This window comes from Macrobrachium rosenbergii, chromosome 33 (genome assembly GCF_040412425.1).
Source record: "Macrobrachium rosenbergii isolate ZJJX-2024 chromosome 33, ASM4041242v1, whole genome shotgun sequence".
Taxonomy (NCBI): Eukaryota; Metazoa; Arthropoda; class Malacostraca; order Decapoda; family Palaemonidae; genus Macrobrachium; species Macrobrachium rosenbergii.
In genome coordinates, this window is record NC_089773.1 from 10,207,501 (window position 1) to 10,224,080 (window position 16,580).

The window sequence follows — 16,580 nt, forward strand, 5'->3', positions numbered from 1 at the left end:
ACTTTAACCTTAAATCAAATCAAAACTACTGAGGCTAGAGGGCTGCAATTTGGCATGTTTGATGATTGGAGAGTGGATGGTCAACATGCCAATTTGCAGCCATCTAGCCTCAGTAGTTTTTAAGATTTGAGGGCGGACAGAAAAAAGTGTGGACGGGCAGACAAAGCCGGCACAAAAGTTTTCTTTTACAGAAAACTAAAACTATTCCATAGATATACCATAATACCTGTTTCCTACAATTCAGTCATGTTATGCGTTTTCCTAAAACATTTTTTTATATATTTATAAATTTATTCTGAATAATAATAATAATAATAATAATAATAATAATAATAATAATAATAACCCTTTCCTCCAACCCAAAACCTTCCCCCAAAACCCCTTCGCCATCTCCCAAGCAAATTCAACGGATGCAATCCCCCGGGTGGGAAAAAGCCGATGACCTTTTCGATCGAAGAGGTCACAAGCACTGCGGCGGTGTGTCATTGGCTGCTTGCCTTCAGAACGCGATTACTCCCAACCCCCTTTATCTCTCTCTCTTTCTCTCTATCTCTCTCCCTCTCTCTCCCCCCCCCGCCCACCCCCTCCTCCCCGCAAATTTTGTGAGGGTGTGATGCCCACCGAAACGTAACCTCTGCCCAGTATAAAAGGACCTGGCACCGGCAACCGAGTGAGCAGTTCGTGTTTTGGCATCGTCTAGGCGGCACTCCTGGGTCCTCTCCTGTTTTCTAATTCGTCCATCATGAAGCTCGTAAGTTCTCAAAGATTATCTGTTTATTGCTTATTATTCTGAAGATAATGATGGATTTGGAATAAGGCACTCGAATGATTATTTTCGTAGTCATCCATTCATTCATGTTATCTGTCGAGTTGTCAAAGATCGTTTTTTGTTTGTTTTGCGTTGCTCGAAAGGAAATCGTGGATTTGGGATGAAATAGTCGAATGGTTATTTTTATAATCGTCAGTTCATTCATGTTTACTGTCACGAAAACAGTTTAGATACAGTTTAATGTAACTAGAAGTCATGTTTACTGTCACGAAAACCGTTTAGATTCAGTTCAATATATAACTGGTAGTCATGTTTACTGTCACGAAAACAGTTTAGATACAGTTCAACACAACTGGAAATCATGTTCACTGTCACGAAAACCGTTTAGATACAGTTCAATATATAACTGGTAGTCATGTTTACTGTCACGAAAACAGTTTAGATACAGTTCAGTACAACTGGCAGTCATGTTTAAGCTCACGAAAACATTTTAGACAAGTTCAGTATAACTGGCAGTCATGTTTACGCTCACGAAAACAGTTGAGACAGTTTAATATAACTGGAAGTTATGCTTACTTTCACGAAAACCGTTTAGACACAGTTCAATATAACTGGCAGCCATGTTTACCCTCAAAGAAAAAAAAACTGTTTAGATACAGTTTCATATAACTTGCGTGCGTCTGATTTCAAACTGCTACAACCCTAGATAGCGTGATTCGAATTACAACAAGCGTCTTAAAACGCGCGGCAGTTGTATGGTATCACAAACAATATACAGTTTAATATAACTTATGTTTTTAACAATTTTAATTGCTACATCTTTAGAGAATTTTTGAATCTAATAACAAACATCGTAAACCTTTGTATTGTATCACAGACAGATTTTCTTTTTATTATTATTATTATTATTATTATTATTATTATTATTATTATTATTATTATTATTATTATTATTATTATTAACGAAAGCAAAGTAGATGCAAAATAATAATAATAATAATAATAATAATAATAATAATAATAATAATAATAATAATTAATAATAATAATAATAATAATAAACTGACCAGGTGAGTTAATTCCTTAATTACAGTGTTCCTCTTTTTGATAACAGGTAGTGTTACTGGCGCTTGCTGGGTTGGCGAACTGTCGCACTACTCTTCTGGGAGGGGACAGGGCTCGCGATGTCACCATAGAATACACGTGAGTAGTTTGGGAGAGGTGGCGTTTGTAAAGAACTCTTACTTCTCCCTAATGAATAGCTTAATATTTTTTGGAAGCCTCTTGAATTTCAAGTCAATGGCCCCTGTGGTGGGCTTGTTCCATATGAATAGGGTTCATCTTCTGAATAATAATAATAATAATAATAATAATAATAATAATAATAATAATAATAATAATAATAATAATAATAATAATTGGGATCTACGGTCATAAATTTCATGGGAGGAGCTTAAGTCAGATTGTCAGATTTCTCTCTCTCTGCCTTTCCAGGTACCTGGACGACCATGGAAAGGAAGTGACTGTCGAGGTCGAGGCAGATAACCTGGAACTAGACCTAACCAGTGACTCGAAGCTGTCCCTCAAAAAGCCTTCTTCTTCTTCTTCTTCTTCTTCTGCAACTTCTTCTTCAGCTAGAGCCACAAGTTCAAGTGTCGAAGTAGAGCCTGCAGCTCCTCGTTTCGTCCCAGTCCAGCCTCCTCAGCCTGTATTTCCACCTGCACCCCAGCCTGCAAGCGCCCCTAGTTTCAGAACACTGTCTGCCCAGCCTGTTGCTCCTAGACTGGCGCCTGCTGTACAGTTGGTTGAGCTGGACGATTTTGACGAGCCCAAGACACGATTTGTGCAGGTCGAAGCTCCAAGGACAAAGGTCGAGACCCGATTTGTGCAGGTCGAAGCACCTAGACCTAAGGTCGAGACCCGATTTGTGAAGGTCGAAGCTCCTAGACCTAAGGTCGAGACCCAGTTTGTTCACGTCGAAGCTCCTAGACCTAGGACCGAGACCCAGTTTGTTCACGTCGAAGCTCCTAGACCTAAGGTCGAGACCCAGTTTGTTCACGTCGAAGCTCCTAGACCTAAGGTCGAGACCCAGTTTGTTCACGTCGAAGCTCCTAGACCTAAGGTCGAGACCCGTTTTGTTCACGTCGAAGCTCCTAGACCTAAGGTCGAGACCCGATTTGTTCAAGTCGAAGCTCCTAGACCTAAGGTCGAGACCCGATTTGTTCAGGTCGAAGCTCCTAGACTTCAGGTCGACCCCGATTTGCCTTGACGCACTTTGCCCAGGCCAAGCCAGCTGTTGCCCCAAAGGGTGCCCAACCAACGACTCACTTTTTCACTGCTCAAGCACTCAGGCGTCACGGATTCAGGTCCGAAGACAACAACAGCGCCGAGGATTAAACTTCAGAGGACCAGGGCCTGCCACTTCTGTGACCCCTCCTTCGGGAGAAAGCTACCAACTCCCTAGATTGTCATGTCATGCAACAAATTAGATCAAGTGTATTCTATGAAGAGGAAATTGTAATTCCAAGCAAATATAATGCCACAAAATCGTAAATCTGTTTTGAATCACCTTCTTTAAGATGATCCTTATACCCGTGATGATAATGATAATAATAATAATAATAATAATAATAATAATAATAATAATAATAATAATAATAATATAATAAAATAATGTACCTGTTTTCGCACTGTGTAAAAGACGCGGCATAGAAGAATCTCTTTTTCTTCTACTTCTTCTTCTTATTCTTCTTCTCCTTCTACTTCTTCTTCTTCTTCTTCTTCTTTTCCTTCTACTTCTTCTTCGTCTTTCTTCTTCTTCTTCTCCTTCTTCTTCTTCTTCTTTCACAACAGGGAAAGCTAAATAATTTGGTCATTTATGAAAGAATTTCTTTCTGCAAATTCTTCAACCCATTTTTTTATTTTTTGACAAAAGAATCTCATTTATTTAACAATTATTTTCTGTATATTAAAGTTTTCCTTCAGAACGCAACGTTAAGATATTCCTGTTAAACGAATGGAACATAGAATTTAGGACAAAGGCCAAGCGCTGGGACCTACGAGGTCATTCAGCGCTGAAAAGGAAAATTGAGAGCAAACGTCTGAAAAACCTTTCGCAGCTGAACTCTGAAACAATTGTTAGGAAAAGGTTGAGGAATATGAAAGGAGGTACAGTAAAACGAATGAAAGGTATTGCAGCTAGGGGTCTCGGGGAGGGACGCTGCGAAGAAACCCAAGTAATGCCTACAGTGTACTGCGTGAGGTGCACTGACGGCACTAACCCCACTACGGGGCACTTACTGGGAAGGTGAGTGCTTCGTCTAATTATTTTCCATTCCAGCTACTATGGTCCATGGAACTGAAGTCTCAAGCGAGCTAAGTTTTAAAAAAAACCATGGAACGTGTTATGATATCATTCTATAATGGTGGAACCTATACCCAAGTCATTTTCTGAGAAAAATGCGCGCGAGCGCGCTTGCATAAGTGCGCACGAACTGATAGAATTATCATAATGTTTTTGCAGTAGTTAAAAAAAATGGACAGGCCATTTAACTCTAGGGGATACTGACATACAATTTGGTATCGCTTGAAATTGCTTTATTATTATTATTATTATTATTATTATTATTATTATTATTATTATTATTATTATTATTATTCAAAAGATGAACCCTATTCATATGGAACAAGGCCCTCACATGGTCTTTGACTTGAAATCCAAGTTTATTATTACTGTATTATTATTATTATTATTATTATTATTATTATTATTATTATTATTATTATTATTATTATTATTATTCAGGATGAGCCCTATTTATTTGGAACAAGCCCACCACAGGGGCCATTGACTTGAAATTCAACCTTATTATTATTCAAAAGGTGAACCCTATTCATATGGAATAAGCCCCCACAGGGCCACTGACTTAAAATTCAAGGAGCTTCCAAAGAATAAGGCGTTCATTAGAAAGAAGTAAGAGAGAGTAAAGGGAAATACAGAAAGAATTTGATAATCAGATTGCAAATATATTAAGCTAAATATTCATGTCTAGGGATAAATTCGCTGACTCAGTCCTAAAATTCAGTTTTGTGAGTTATGACCCTAAATTGTCTCATACTAAGGATAAAGATATTTTACCGGGGTTCCAAATATAAATAGTAAAAAAAAAGCATGAAATCCTCATTGCTAAACCCTGACTCACCGGTTATGGGAACATTTGCCACATCTTCGTAAAAAAATTTGCTTTAGTTTGTTAATTCTCATATTCATTAACTTGAATCATTCATATAATTTTATATAATTTAATCTGTTGTCCGTGCAAACGACCACCACGCCAGTTGATAGGAATTAATAAATCGATCCTACCCAAAGTTACTTGCGAATAATATTATTTTTTGTATTTTATCAAGAGAGAATTACAGTTGCTGTGTATGTAAAGGAAATCCCCCTTACTGTATTTTTCTAGCCTGATGTAATCGAATTACAAAATAGCAAGTATGAACAGAACAAAATAATTAATAGCTGATGATAATGCTAAATGATAATTGTTAGGTTACAAGTGGATATGTAACTCCAGAACACATTTTTCACAGGATAAACGAGATTGGACAATACAAGGGTAGCTGTAGATCAAATAAATAACCTTTTGCAAACTCTTTGTAACTACAAAAACACCATAAATGTAAGTTGACAGCAAATACGACCGATTTACACAACAGGCATGATGATCTACCATGGGAAATATGGTACTAATAATCAATAAATATAAGAAAAAGTAATCTTCATAGAATTATTCAGTGCCTGGGAATACACAAGAGTAACTACTGTATATTCCTTGCTCAAAGATATATAAATATACCACAAAATAACAGGCTGACCTGAAATCCGCGTCAAATTCTATACCGAAACACTTGATTCAGACACTAAAGCAGAATAAATAACAAAACACTCGGACTACTGAACTTTCACACTGATTAGAACGCTTAACACAGTACCAATGTATATCATATCAGAACGCACAATGATATACAACACAAATTATGAGGAATAATCACTTAATATACTCTAAGTACTTACAGTCAGGTCCCGTTTTTGGAATAGATTCCAGTGATATAGAATTCGGGAGTGGAATTCCTTACTCACAGCAAAATTCACTAAAATAAACACAACCTAACAATTAGATTTATGGACGAAGTCTTTTTAAACTCGAGGTAAACTCGAATTATTATGTATATAACAAATATTACTGTAAAAATTACTGTGTAAATGAAAACTGCGATGTTTGTAAATAAACCTTATTGAATTAAATATTGAAAAAAAATATATGGCAGCTGAAAACACAAGTTGACAAATTCAGCGCCATCTATGGGCACAAGTATCAACAACTGAAAACACTTAACTTTGATGAGCATAAGCCTAATAAAAAGGGCAATAATGTATCTCTTATAGTGTATCCGTTCACATTTATTTGTTCCTTCTTTTTTCCTTTTCCTTGAAGTTTGTCTCACTATCATTAATAACTCTAGAAAAAAATTAAGTTATGTGATCATTAAAAATAGCTAAAAATACTATAACACATAGTAAGGATTCACTTTACACTACTGCTTCATTGCTATTTTCTTTCAAGACTATGAACGAACTGGAGTACAGTTACAAGGAAACAATATAAACAAAAGCATCAAGCTGAAAGCTATTACTTACTAGCTTCAAGTTTTACTTCTGTAATATTTGAAAACTTAAAACTTAAGTCAGGAGACGGAGAAGTTCTCCCTAGACTTTGGTTGCCAAAAGCCAGCATTGTCCCCGTATTATTTTTAAAATTTTCTGCGTAAAGACCAAATATCTATTCCTCACAGATCATTTTTAAATGTACGGGAATTTTCCGTAACATTTTCAATTATCTAATAGTCTCGGAACTTCTTAATGACACCCCTAGGCCTAATTTTACTCGACCATAATAGAGAGATGACATTTACGAAGACCCGGATGAGTTGTCTGAAACAGGAAAGGCCAAGGTTTTACCTGCTGTCTATGGGATGTGATTGCGATATCCTAGCAACTCTCTCTCTCTCTCTCTCTCTCTCTCTCTCTCTCTCTCTCTCTCTCTCTCTCTCTCTCTCTCTGTTAACTGGTTCTTTTACCTACTTATATCTTCTTCTCCTCTTAACATGACTGATGTTAGCTTCAAATTCTTATTGCCTGAACGCCGTAACTTACGCCCACTGCCAGGAAGAATGTGCCAATAAATAAACACTTTCCATGCAACGTTTTTGTTCCTTGTTTATAAACGAGAGCCAACAGTGTTTTTGCACAGTTTTCATACAACGTTTTTGTTCTTTGTTTGCTAATGAGATCCAACAGTGTTTTTGCCCACCGTCTAACCCAAACGCAGACGATGAAAGTAGAGTCAAAGAGCAACAGTGTCATCAAGAAACCTTTTGGCCAGGTAGGGATATACGAGTCGTCCTTGGCAGTGTTTCTCTATATAACAGGAGAGCAACCGTAGGTTCACTGTAGTTCTAGACGGTGTTTCACCGCTAAAGCCATACACTTCTCCTGGTCGCCCTCCGTGATTGGATTCTCATCATGAAGTTTGTAAGTAAGCTTAAAGGTTTCTGAGAAACGGCTTGAGAGTTGGTTTTCGACTGGATTTTTGAGAAGGCTTCTTGATTTCTGCTAATGAAAGCTTGCATTACGATCATATTTTTGGAGATATAGACTTAAAAGTCTATCTAACGAATATTTGGATGTGAGCGGTTATGAGTCTGATGAATTTTAAAAGTTAAAGCCTGATATATATACAATGAATTTGTTAAGTATAAGTTTATATGGCAACTGACTTGCTGGAAGTGAACCCTTATAAGTTTGTGATTGAAGACTTCTAGGTTTGTATGTGAAGCCTAAAGTTTGTAAAAATAGACTTGTGTGTATGCAATGATAAAAACGGCTAGCCTGCAAGTAAACACAATAAAGTGCCTAGGTAAAGATTCAGAAACTTATAAAAAAAAAACTTGGTGTCTTCTACGCAAGGTCTCGTAGGTCTGAAAGTAGGGACTTGACCGGTCACAAAAAAATAAAAAAAAATAAGACATGAAATATATGTTGAACAGCCACCCTGAGGATGTAGTGTAACTGGAACTTCAAATAATAATAATATTGTTATTAAGAGGAAATCTTCTGTACTTTTTCATTATCCAACGACATTCAACTGATCTTCCTTCTGTTCAACCAGATTGTGTTGCTGGCGCTTGCTGGCCTAGCGAGCTGCACCACTACTCTCATAGGAGGGGACCAGGCCCGTGATGTCAAAATCCAGTACACGTAAGTATATCTCATCGTAGAGCAATGAAACATGGGATATTTGGCCTTAAACAGGTTACTTATACTTAATACTTTATAAAATAATCAGTTAGGACTTATTTCATACTTAATATTTCAGAAAATCATCAGTTAGGACTTATTTCAAGACGAGATCTCTTCATCTGAGGTCTCTGAAAATCTTGCTTAGTTGCTCATATCCATACAAAACTGTTACTTTATGTACTTACTTCCTACTCAAAAGATTCCTCTTCAGTTAAGCTGTTTTCGAGTAATAAATTTCATATATTGTCAAACTTTGCATAACTTGACATAATGCCTTCACCCAATTCTCGAAATGATCACAATTAAACAATTTCCTAATTTACTTCTAGTAAAGAAAATACCCAATTCTCAGGTATGTGGACGAAAATGGCAAAGAAGTGAAGGTGGAACTTGAAGCAGACCGTTTGGGGCTTGCCCTGGCAAAGGACGGTCTACGTCCAGTCAACAGGAAGCCTGCCCCAGCTGCCCCAGCTGCCCCAGTTCGCTTTGTGGCGTTGGAGCAGCCGAAGCCCAAAGTTGAGACCCGCTTTGTCCAGCTAGTCGAGGCTCCACAGCCCAGAACCAGGCCGCAGGTTCTGAGGTTAGTTCCTGCTCCAGAACCCAAACCTCAGCCTGTTGAGACCCATTTCATCCGAGTACCCGCTGCTCCCAGGCCAGAGGTGCAACCCCGTTTTGTTCGGGTACAACAAGCTGCGCCCAAGCCAATGGCGCAACCCCGTTTCCTTCAGGTACAACAAGCTGCTCCCGAGCCTGAGCCAGCAGTAGTGAAATTTGTCCCTCTGGAACAAGAGATCGAAGTGGAGACGAAATTCGTCGGAGTACCAGCACCTGTGGGCCAGACTGCAGCAGCTGTCCCCACACTTTTCACAGCAGAAGTCGAGGAGGAGATCCCGGTAGTCTTTCAGGCTACCCGGCTCCCCAAATCAGCCCCATCTACCTCGCCTAGAGCTTCCCCAGTTCGACGACGCTCCCAGGGTCTTGGCGGAAGGCAGGTATTCAGGAGAGTTGTTGATCTGGATTCCAGCGCAGAGAAATAGATGCATTAACGGCAGCTTCTGTGATGAGATGTGACCTACTCAATGTAGACAGTTCCTAGGGGAAGTTTAAATTATAAATCAAAAGAATAAAGTTGTTTCACTGCCTCCTTTGACTAATTATATTTTTAAAATGAAAATTACACTATCCATAATGGCAAATGCAGGAGAAAAGCCGACAGGGACTGCATTAGCCGGCAGAATACATTTGAAAATGGAAATGATTCGTTGCCACATAAGCAAGAGCTTGGATTTATTTTTGTTTAGATGAAATAATATCTCTGAAAGTCAGCCTTGACTGTGACACCTTTATGTTGACAGTGGTGTACCTGCCCCGTCCAATATCTATTCAAGTACATTCTGTTGCTCTTCACTGTTAAAGATCATGTGATAATCAAAAGTGGAGTTTATCTGACGTAGGCTATTTGCGTTCTACAGAGTGGTTGGAAATAATATTCTGCTGTTGTAAGATACCTTAACCAGACCACTGAGAGAGTATAGAGATTTGACAGATTTTCTGCCCCTTCTGAAAGAACTTGAAATATTTACTGGAAGCATTATCTAAAATTATCGCCCCAACTTAAGCAACAAGGTAATGTTACAATATACAAAACTCAAAAGGTATTAACAAAAAAAATTACAAAAACATCGATAAATGGTACCGGCAGGGACCTCGCCCCGATGCCCCTGACATCATAAATATAAAGAACATGAACGTGCCCTCAAGAACATCAACGAGAATAATGTCAGCATCAGTGCCTCGGTTCTTACATCGGTATGACCACCATGCGTTTCTCCAAGAGGATTTCCTGCCACGCCCAAGAGGAGCCATCTTCAACCATGCCAGGACCGCCCATAACCAGAGAATTGCAAGAAAAGATATAATCACGAATATGGAAATAATTGACCGAACTACCGACCACCGCCGCCTGCGCCTCTTGGAAGCATTGCACATTGGGAAGGAGAAACCAACCCTCAACATTACGCAGGAAACCTTTCTCCTCCCGACGGCCGCCAGGAGACCTGCACCGAGCGACCCCCATAGCGAACGAGCGAATCAAAATTCGGCATCTGAGGATCGAAATTCGTTTGTTGTTTTAGATTTAGCTGGCCTTGTGCCAGCACGGGCTCTTGCTCCTAGAGCAGCCCGTAAGACGTAAATTCTCCCATTCATCCCTAGCACTACAATGCCGTTGGCACGTAAGACGAGCCCCGAACATCAACATGGGAGAGAAGGCTCCGCCCGAGATGACCTGCCCCGGGCAGCCAATCATAATTCAGCACCGATCAAGACGCCCCTATGAACACCGACAAAAGCGCATTGTTTCTCTACGGGCTGCTCTAGGAGCAAGAGCCTGTGCTGGCACAAGGCCAGCTAAATCTGAAATAACCTTGTTTCTCCAGATCTTTTCAACTACGTCCAGAGGATGACCAACGAGATGGTCGAAACATGTCGACGACCCATGAAGTAGAACCTGAATCCAGACGACGAAAGATTTCTAATTGGATATTTCAATAAAAGACTTCCCGCATTCCTCACACTGTCCTTTTTCCAATATGAATATTGGCCAGTTGCTGACGAACATCGCTGAGCCCGAAAAGCGAATTATAAGAAAAATGGAAGAGATACTTATTAAGATAAATTCGCATGAAACAGCCATTCTTTTAAATACGACCTGTTTAAGAGAGGGCCTATTCCCTTCAAATAATAATAATAATAATAATAATAATAATAATAATAATAATAATAATAATAATAATAATAATAATAATCTTTAGAAGCTTGAATTTCAAGTCAATGGCCCCTGTGGTGGGCTTGTTCCGTATGAATAGGGTTCATCTTCTGAATAACAATATAGTAATAATCATCCTAGCATTCATCGGTCAGACATACACAGGAGTTATTATTATTATTATTATTATTATTATGATTATTATTATTATTATTCAGAAGAAGAAGAAGAAGAACCCTATTCAAATGGAACAAGCCCACCACAGTGGCCACTGACTTGAAATTCATTAAGCTTCCAAAGAATATTAAGGTGTTCATTCGGAAGATGTAACAGAACAGAATGCAATATGAAATACAGAAAGAAGAGATCTCACATTAAAATATGAAAAAACAAATTAACAAATTAATAAATAAACAGACAAAAATGTAAGCAAGCTATTGAAATGGACGGAGAATTGCCTAAGGGTAGCAATGCATTGGATCTTCACTTGAACTGATTAGGACGTCCTCAGGGAGAGGACCTCTGAATAATTTAGCTGAACAAGTTCTCCCGGTTATCAATGACTTGCTTATTAACATCTGAACACAAAGCATCAGCACCTGCCCGCATTTTCCCCGAGATGTAACCGAGTACCGGACCTTTCCTGAAAAAAAAAAAAGAGCGGGACGCCATGTCTTAAAAACTAACCATAGAATTTTCTTGAAAATAATTTTATTATGTTTCCTACACCCAAATTCTCCTTAAGGCCAGCCCTAGGAGAGCTGTTAAGCAGCTCAGTGGTCTGGTTAAAGTAAGATATACTTACTCACTCCAGACACATTAATCTAACCTAACCTAACTCAACGTAACCTAACGTAGGGGCATGGCAAAAAAAAACCGGGGCTGTTGCAGTACTAGCATACATCTCAGGAGTTTGCCCCCCACTTCCCCTATCTTAAGCCCCCCTCCTCCCACCCCACCGCTTTTGCCTAGATTTACATACCTTTCCTCTTATTCATCTGTATTCAACCACGGCAAGATTTGTGGCTTTTTATTTGATTTTTTCTCCCTTAATCTCATTCAGTTTTCGCGACGCCCCTAGGATGCGGAATAGTCTCGTGCTGGGGAAAACGGAAACATCCTAATTATTACTTCGAAGCTGTGTGATGGTTGAAGGAACATTGCGGCAGGATGAAGAAAAATAATCTTCAGGCAAATGATGATTGACCATAGCCGTGAAGATGCAGATTGATCGGACAGATCGTACGCTGAAAGAATGGCGATATTATTATATATAATTATCTGGGTGTACATTGACAAAATCAGTGCGTTCACAGTAACGCTGACTTGCCAAAACGGGGTGATGGGATGACAAAAAAAAAAATTAAAAGATTAAACAGCCTATCTCCCAATCTATTCGCTTCTCTCTCTCTCTCTCTCTCTCTCTCTCTCTCTCTCTTCCTTGTAAGCAATCTGCACAAATCATAATCTAAGTCTTGATAGTTCGTGTGAAGGGAAAAAACAAAGAATGTGCCGAAGTTCCTTCAGCGCAATCAAGTTTTCTGTACACCCGCTACAGCGGACAATTAAGGCCACCGAAAACAGAAACATCTTTCGGTGGTCTCGGTGTATGCTGTATGAGCCGTGGCCCATGAAACTTTAACCACGGCCCGGTGGTGGCCTGGCCTACATCGTTGTCAGACGCACGATTATGGCTAATTTTAACCTTAAATAAGATAAAAACTACAGAGGCTAGAGGGCTGCAATTTGGTATGTTTGGTGATTGGAGGGTGGATGATCAACATACAAATTTGCAGCCCTCTAGCCTCATTAGTTTTTAAGAACTGAGGGTGGACAGAAAAAAGTGCGGACGGACAGACCAAGCCGGCACAATATTTTTACTTTCAGAAAACTAAACACTGTAATCGCTCACAGTCTGACAAGGGAGATAAAAATCTTCAAAATAAAGGAAGACTTTACACTAAGTCTCATAAAATTTTAACAGCTACATTTAAACATCAGATTTGTAGTACAAAAACAGGTATTATTATTTAATAAGTTGCCAGTACAAGATATGAATTGGTAACCTACAATTTTGGAAAGAGTAACTCCCCATTCTCGTCATTTTGAACCCCAAAAACACTATGCCCAAATGATAAATAATAAATGAATCAAATCACTACTTATAAGGTAAGACAATACCAGGCTCCCACAGCCCTCCATAGTAAATACGGCTAAATGTAACTAGTAAACACCCCTAGGTTATACGTTAGGTTGGTATTTCTAGATTCTTTTAGTGCCCTACCACTTCCTAGGCATTTTTGCACGAAAACCCCAGAATGGTTTTTCACGCAAAAATGACTGGCTGGAGTCGTGTTGTCAACTTATAAAATTTTACCCAAAAACGAATGACCCATGGCCTACTCGAGTTTCATGATCTAAGGGTGAAACATAGAATAATACTCATAGCAGCTTAAGCACGAAAGAAATATTACGAAGACAAATGTTAGGGGGAGAAACGTGACATGAAATGTTAGAATATCAATAGAATCTTAATCTGCATCAGTCAAGTATAACTGATAAGTCTAGTTCAAGAAACAGGAACAAAAATATAAGCCTATAAGGCATTAAATTCAATCATTAGACCCACGAACGAACCATTACGGCAATGAGCAATCAAGTTAAGCCACGAAATTCTTCGAAGTAATAAAACTTAATAAAAGCTTACTATTTGCACAGTAATGGAGAGTCACCATGAGTTCAAGTAGGCCTAGACCTTCCAGATTCAAATCGTCAGTTCAAAATCTAGTGTTACTTCCTTCACATTTATTAGTATATAATCGTTCGTTATATAATCGTTCGTAGAACGCAGTGACACTATAATACTTCGTTGCTCCCGAAGCGAAAACTGAGTTTACGAAAGATCCGTTCGCCGAGAAACCTATTGTTGTGTGTTGGCGTTACCAGCAAGGACCATTTACTCGCCTTGCTTGAAACCTGGACGACTTATACGACGACGAAAACGACATCCTTGGTTTAGTGGGGGAATTTTGAAAGTTTCTGATGACACTTTAAGACTAATAACTGTCTGAAAGCTTCAGTCGGGTGTAAGTTATTCCCAAGGCATAGTGAATTCGAATCTAAACAAGATTTGTGGCTTAATATTTGTGAATTTCAAAAAGTCACGCGTGAATATTTGATAATAATCTATCTATCTATCTATCTATCTATCTATCTATCTATATATATACATATATATGTATATAGGGGATAGTATACCTTAAAAGGAACCGTTTTTTATCGTGACGGTTTTAGTGCTGGCACTTTTTCAGAGCTGAGCAGCGCAGAGATGAAGGTTGTAGTGACAACGTTTCCTCTGTCTACTCGCGGCATTTCTATGCTAGCCAGCCGTTTCAGTAAGGTCTAAATCCCTACTGGAACAGTAGGAATTATCTTTCTTAGAAGCAGAGTAATGAATGCTAGACTTTGAGGGGAATTTACACATTTTTTAATAAGTGGCGTTTACAACCTTCTGGTTCTGAGGCCCTCAATTATGAAGAAGGACGTGTTTTTTCCATATAAAGAATTTTATTGTTAAATTTGGCTACAGTTGAAAAATAATTGCTAACCTTTAATACTTTACTCAAGAAGTCTTATTTCTCTATTCAGTTCTAATAAGAAAGAGAAATCGCTTGAAAAATGAATTTTAAAAACCAGAAAAAGTCTGTGACCAAAGCACATCAGGGAGGAATCCCAGGTGTCCCCCGTTCCAGGTAAGAAAGCTCTGATTTCTTTCTGTCTCCTTCTTCTTCTTCTTCTTCTTCTTCTTCTTCAACCAAAGGTGGATAATCTTCTTTATCCTTCAGAGGGGACAGAGGCACAATTTGTGTCTGAGGAAATGAAGGATGAAGAGAATTATCCTCCTTAGGCTGAAGAAAAGAAGAAACCAGAAAGAATCAGAGCTTACTTACCTGGCAAAGGGGACACCTGGGATTCCTCCGACGGAAGGACGAAGCCTTTGCTTTTGTTTCCGACTCTTTTCTCGCTTTTTAAATTTCATTCGTCAAGCGATTTCTCTTTCTTTATTAAAATGAAATAGAGAAATAAGACTTCTTGAGTAAAATATTAAAAATTAACGATTATTCTCCAAATGTAGCTAAATTTGACATAAAAATTCTTTATACAGAAAAAGCAATTAAATAAGCATGGCTAGTGATAGTAGTTCTGAGTGCGTCTTTGCGACTGATAGGGTGACCGCTCCTTATCTTTGAAATGCTCAGCTCTGGAAAAAGTGCGAGCACTAAAAATGTCCCGTCTCGATTCTCTCCCCTCTACCCTATCTGGTGCAAGTGGTCATCAGACATCGGGAATACCACGATGCAAACCTTTGACTCACTACCTTGACATCATGTGTGGTAACTGAGTGTTAATAATTATAACAAATTCGAAAGTTGCCCAAATGTCGCACTGCTTGACACTTCCCAAAAGAAACATGGCGGTGGTTGACTGAGCACTGACGATCACAAAGGAAACTCTTGGGAAACGACAAATGTGCTCTAGATCGTCTGCCACTGTGGTCTCTCTGAACTGCCCTGACCTCCCACAGGGGACGATGTGACATATTATCTCAAACAATTTCTTCAGTCACATATTTGGATGTTTATATATATATATACAAGAACCCTCAGAGCTTCTTAAAAAGAAGCCGGTTTGTATTTACGATATACCAACACAAGCACAAGAAAGATGAGCTTGTATCAGCCTACTCAGATGAAAACAAATTGACAATAATCTTGATGTCATCGATATAGCCCAGGCTACACTTAGACCTATGACCACAAGCTGTTCAGATCATAGATTTCCTTTCATTCAAACTGTATTCCAAGTAGATTTCATTTCATGAACATGAAATAGCTTTATGGTGATACCAAAGTCAAATCTTCGTCCGTAAATTGGAAAAATAATCTTTAATGACGCTAACTACGAGAATGGATGCACTGACAAGCGAACGTTAGGTCTATGCAAGATATTTGATTTTACTGGCAGAGGCGTCGTAAGGGAGGGGGTGGCTGGGGGGGACATATGTCCCCGGGCGCAGCACTGTGGGGGGGCGCCAAACTGAAGTTGAGAAGACTTCTATTTTGGGGGAAATGGGGTGATGAAACCAGTAACTTAGAATCTTTAAGTTTTTATGAGTTTTCAGTGCATATTTTATATTTAACGAAGATTGACTTTCTTTAATGTTCATTATATATAAATGTAATCGTTATGTGTTAATTACTATACTATCAAATTTTATTACGTACTTATCAAATAAGTGGTTCAGTGACTGCGAGTCAGTGCAAAGACATTGGATAGTTACTCCCATCAATCTAGTATTTTCTTTCGTGGGCATTTTTTGTGCATAACAAACTGTAGACAACAATTATTATTTCTGCAATTTCAAAGCTAAGGCTGATGTTATTATCAATACATAAAGTATTTTATTTATTTATCTTTTGCAGCGAAAAATATAGTAAGAAATTTTAATTTATGCAACCTTTTTTCATTCTCGAATGAGAAAGACGTCAGTCACAACAACACTCAAGCTGTCAACACAATTTCACAATTTTATACACGCCGTGAGAACCAAGGAATGAAAAATTTAGCAAAGACGGTAGCCACAGAGCCCAGGCCCCAGAGGTAGACTAAATCAATTTTGC

General features: G+C 38.7%; 2 protein-coding genes across 2 annotated transcripts; both read left to right on the plus strand.

Annotated features, from left to right (window-relative positions):
* Positions 1–643: 643 nt before the first annotated feature.
* On the plus strand, positions 644–3,188 carry LOC136855911 (myb/SANT-like DNA-binding domain-containing protein 4). Its single transcript, XM_067133363.1, has 3 exons — positions 644–751; positions 1,884–1,972; positions 2,264–3,188. The coding sequence occupies exons 1-3, from the start codon at positions 743–745 to the stop codon at positions 3,036–3,038; spliced, it is 873 nt and encodes a 290-aa protein (XP_066989464.1). The 5' UTR covers positions 644–742; the 3' UTR covers positions 3,039–3,188.
* A 4,008-nt stretch (positions 3,189–7,196) lies between these two features.
* On the plus strand, positions 7,197–9,234 carry LOC136855749 (uncharacterized). The gene is made up of 3 exons (XM_067133111.1): positions 7,197–7,364; positions 8,002–8,090; positions 8,485–9,234. Exons 1-3 carry the CDS (start codon positions 7,356–7,358, stop codon positions 9,167–9,169), a joined length of 783 nt encoding a protein of 260 aa, XP_066989212.1. The 5' UTR covers positions 7,197–7,355; the 3' UTR covers positions 9,170–9,234.
* Positions 9,235–16,580: the final 7,346 nt, after the last annotated feature.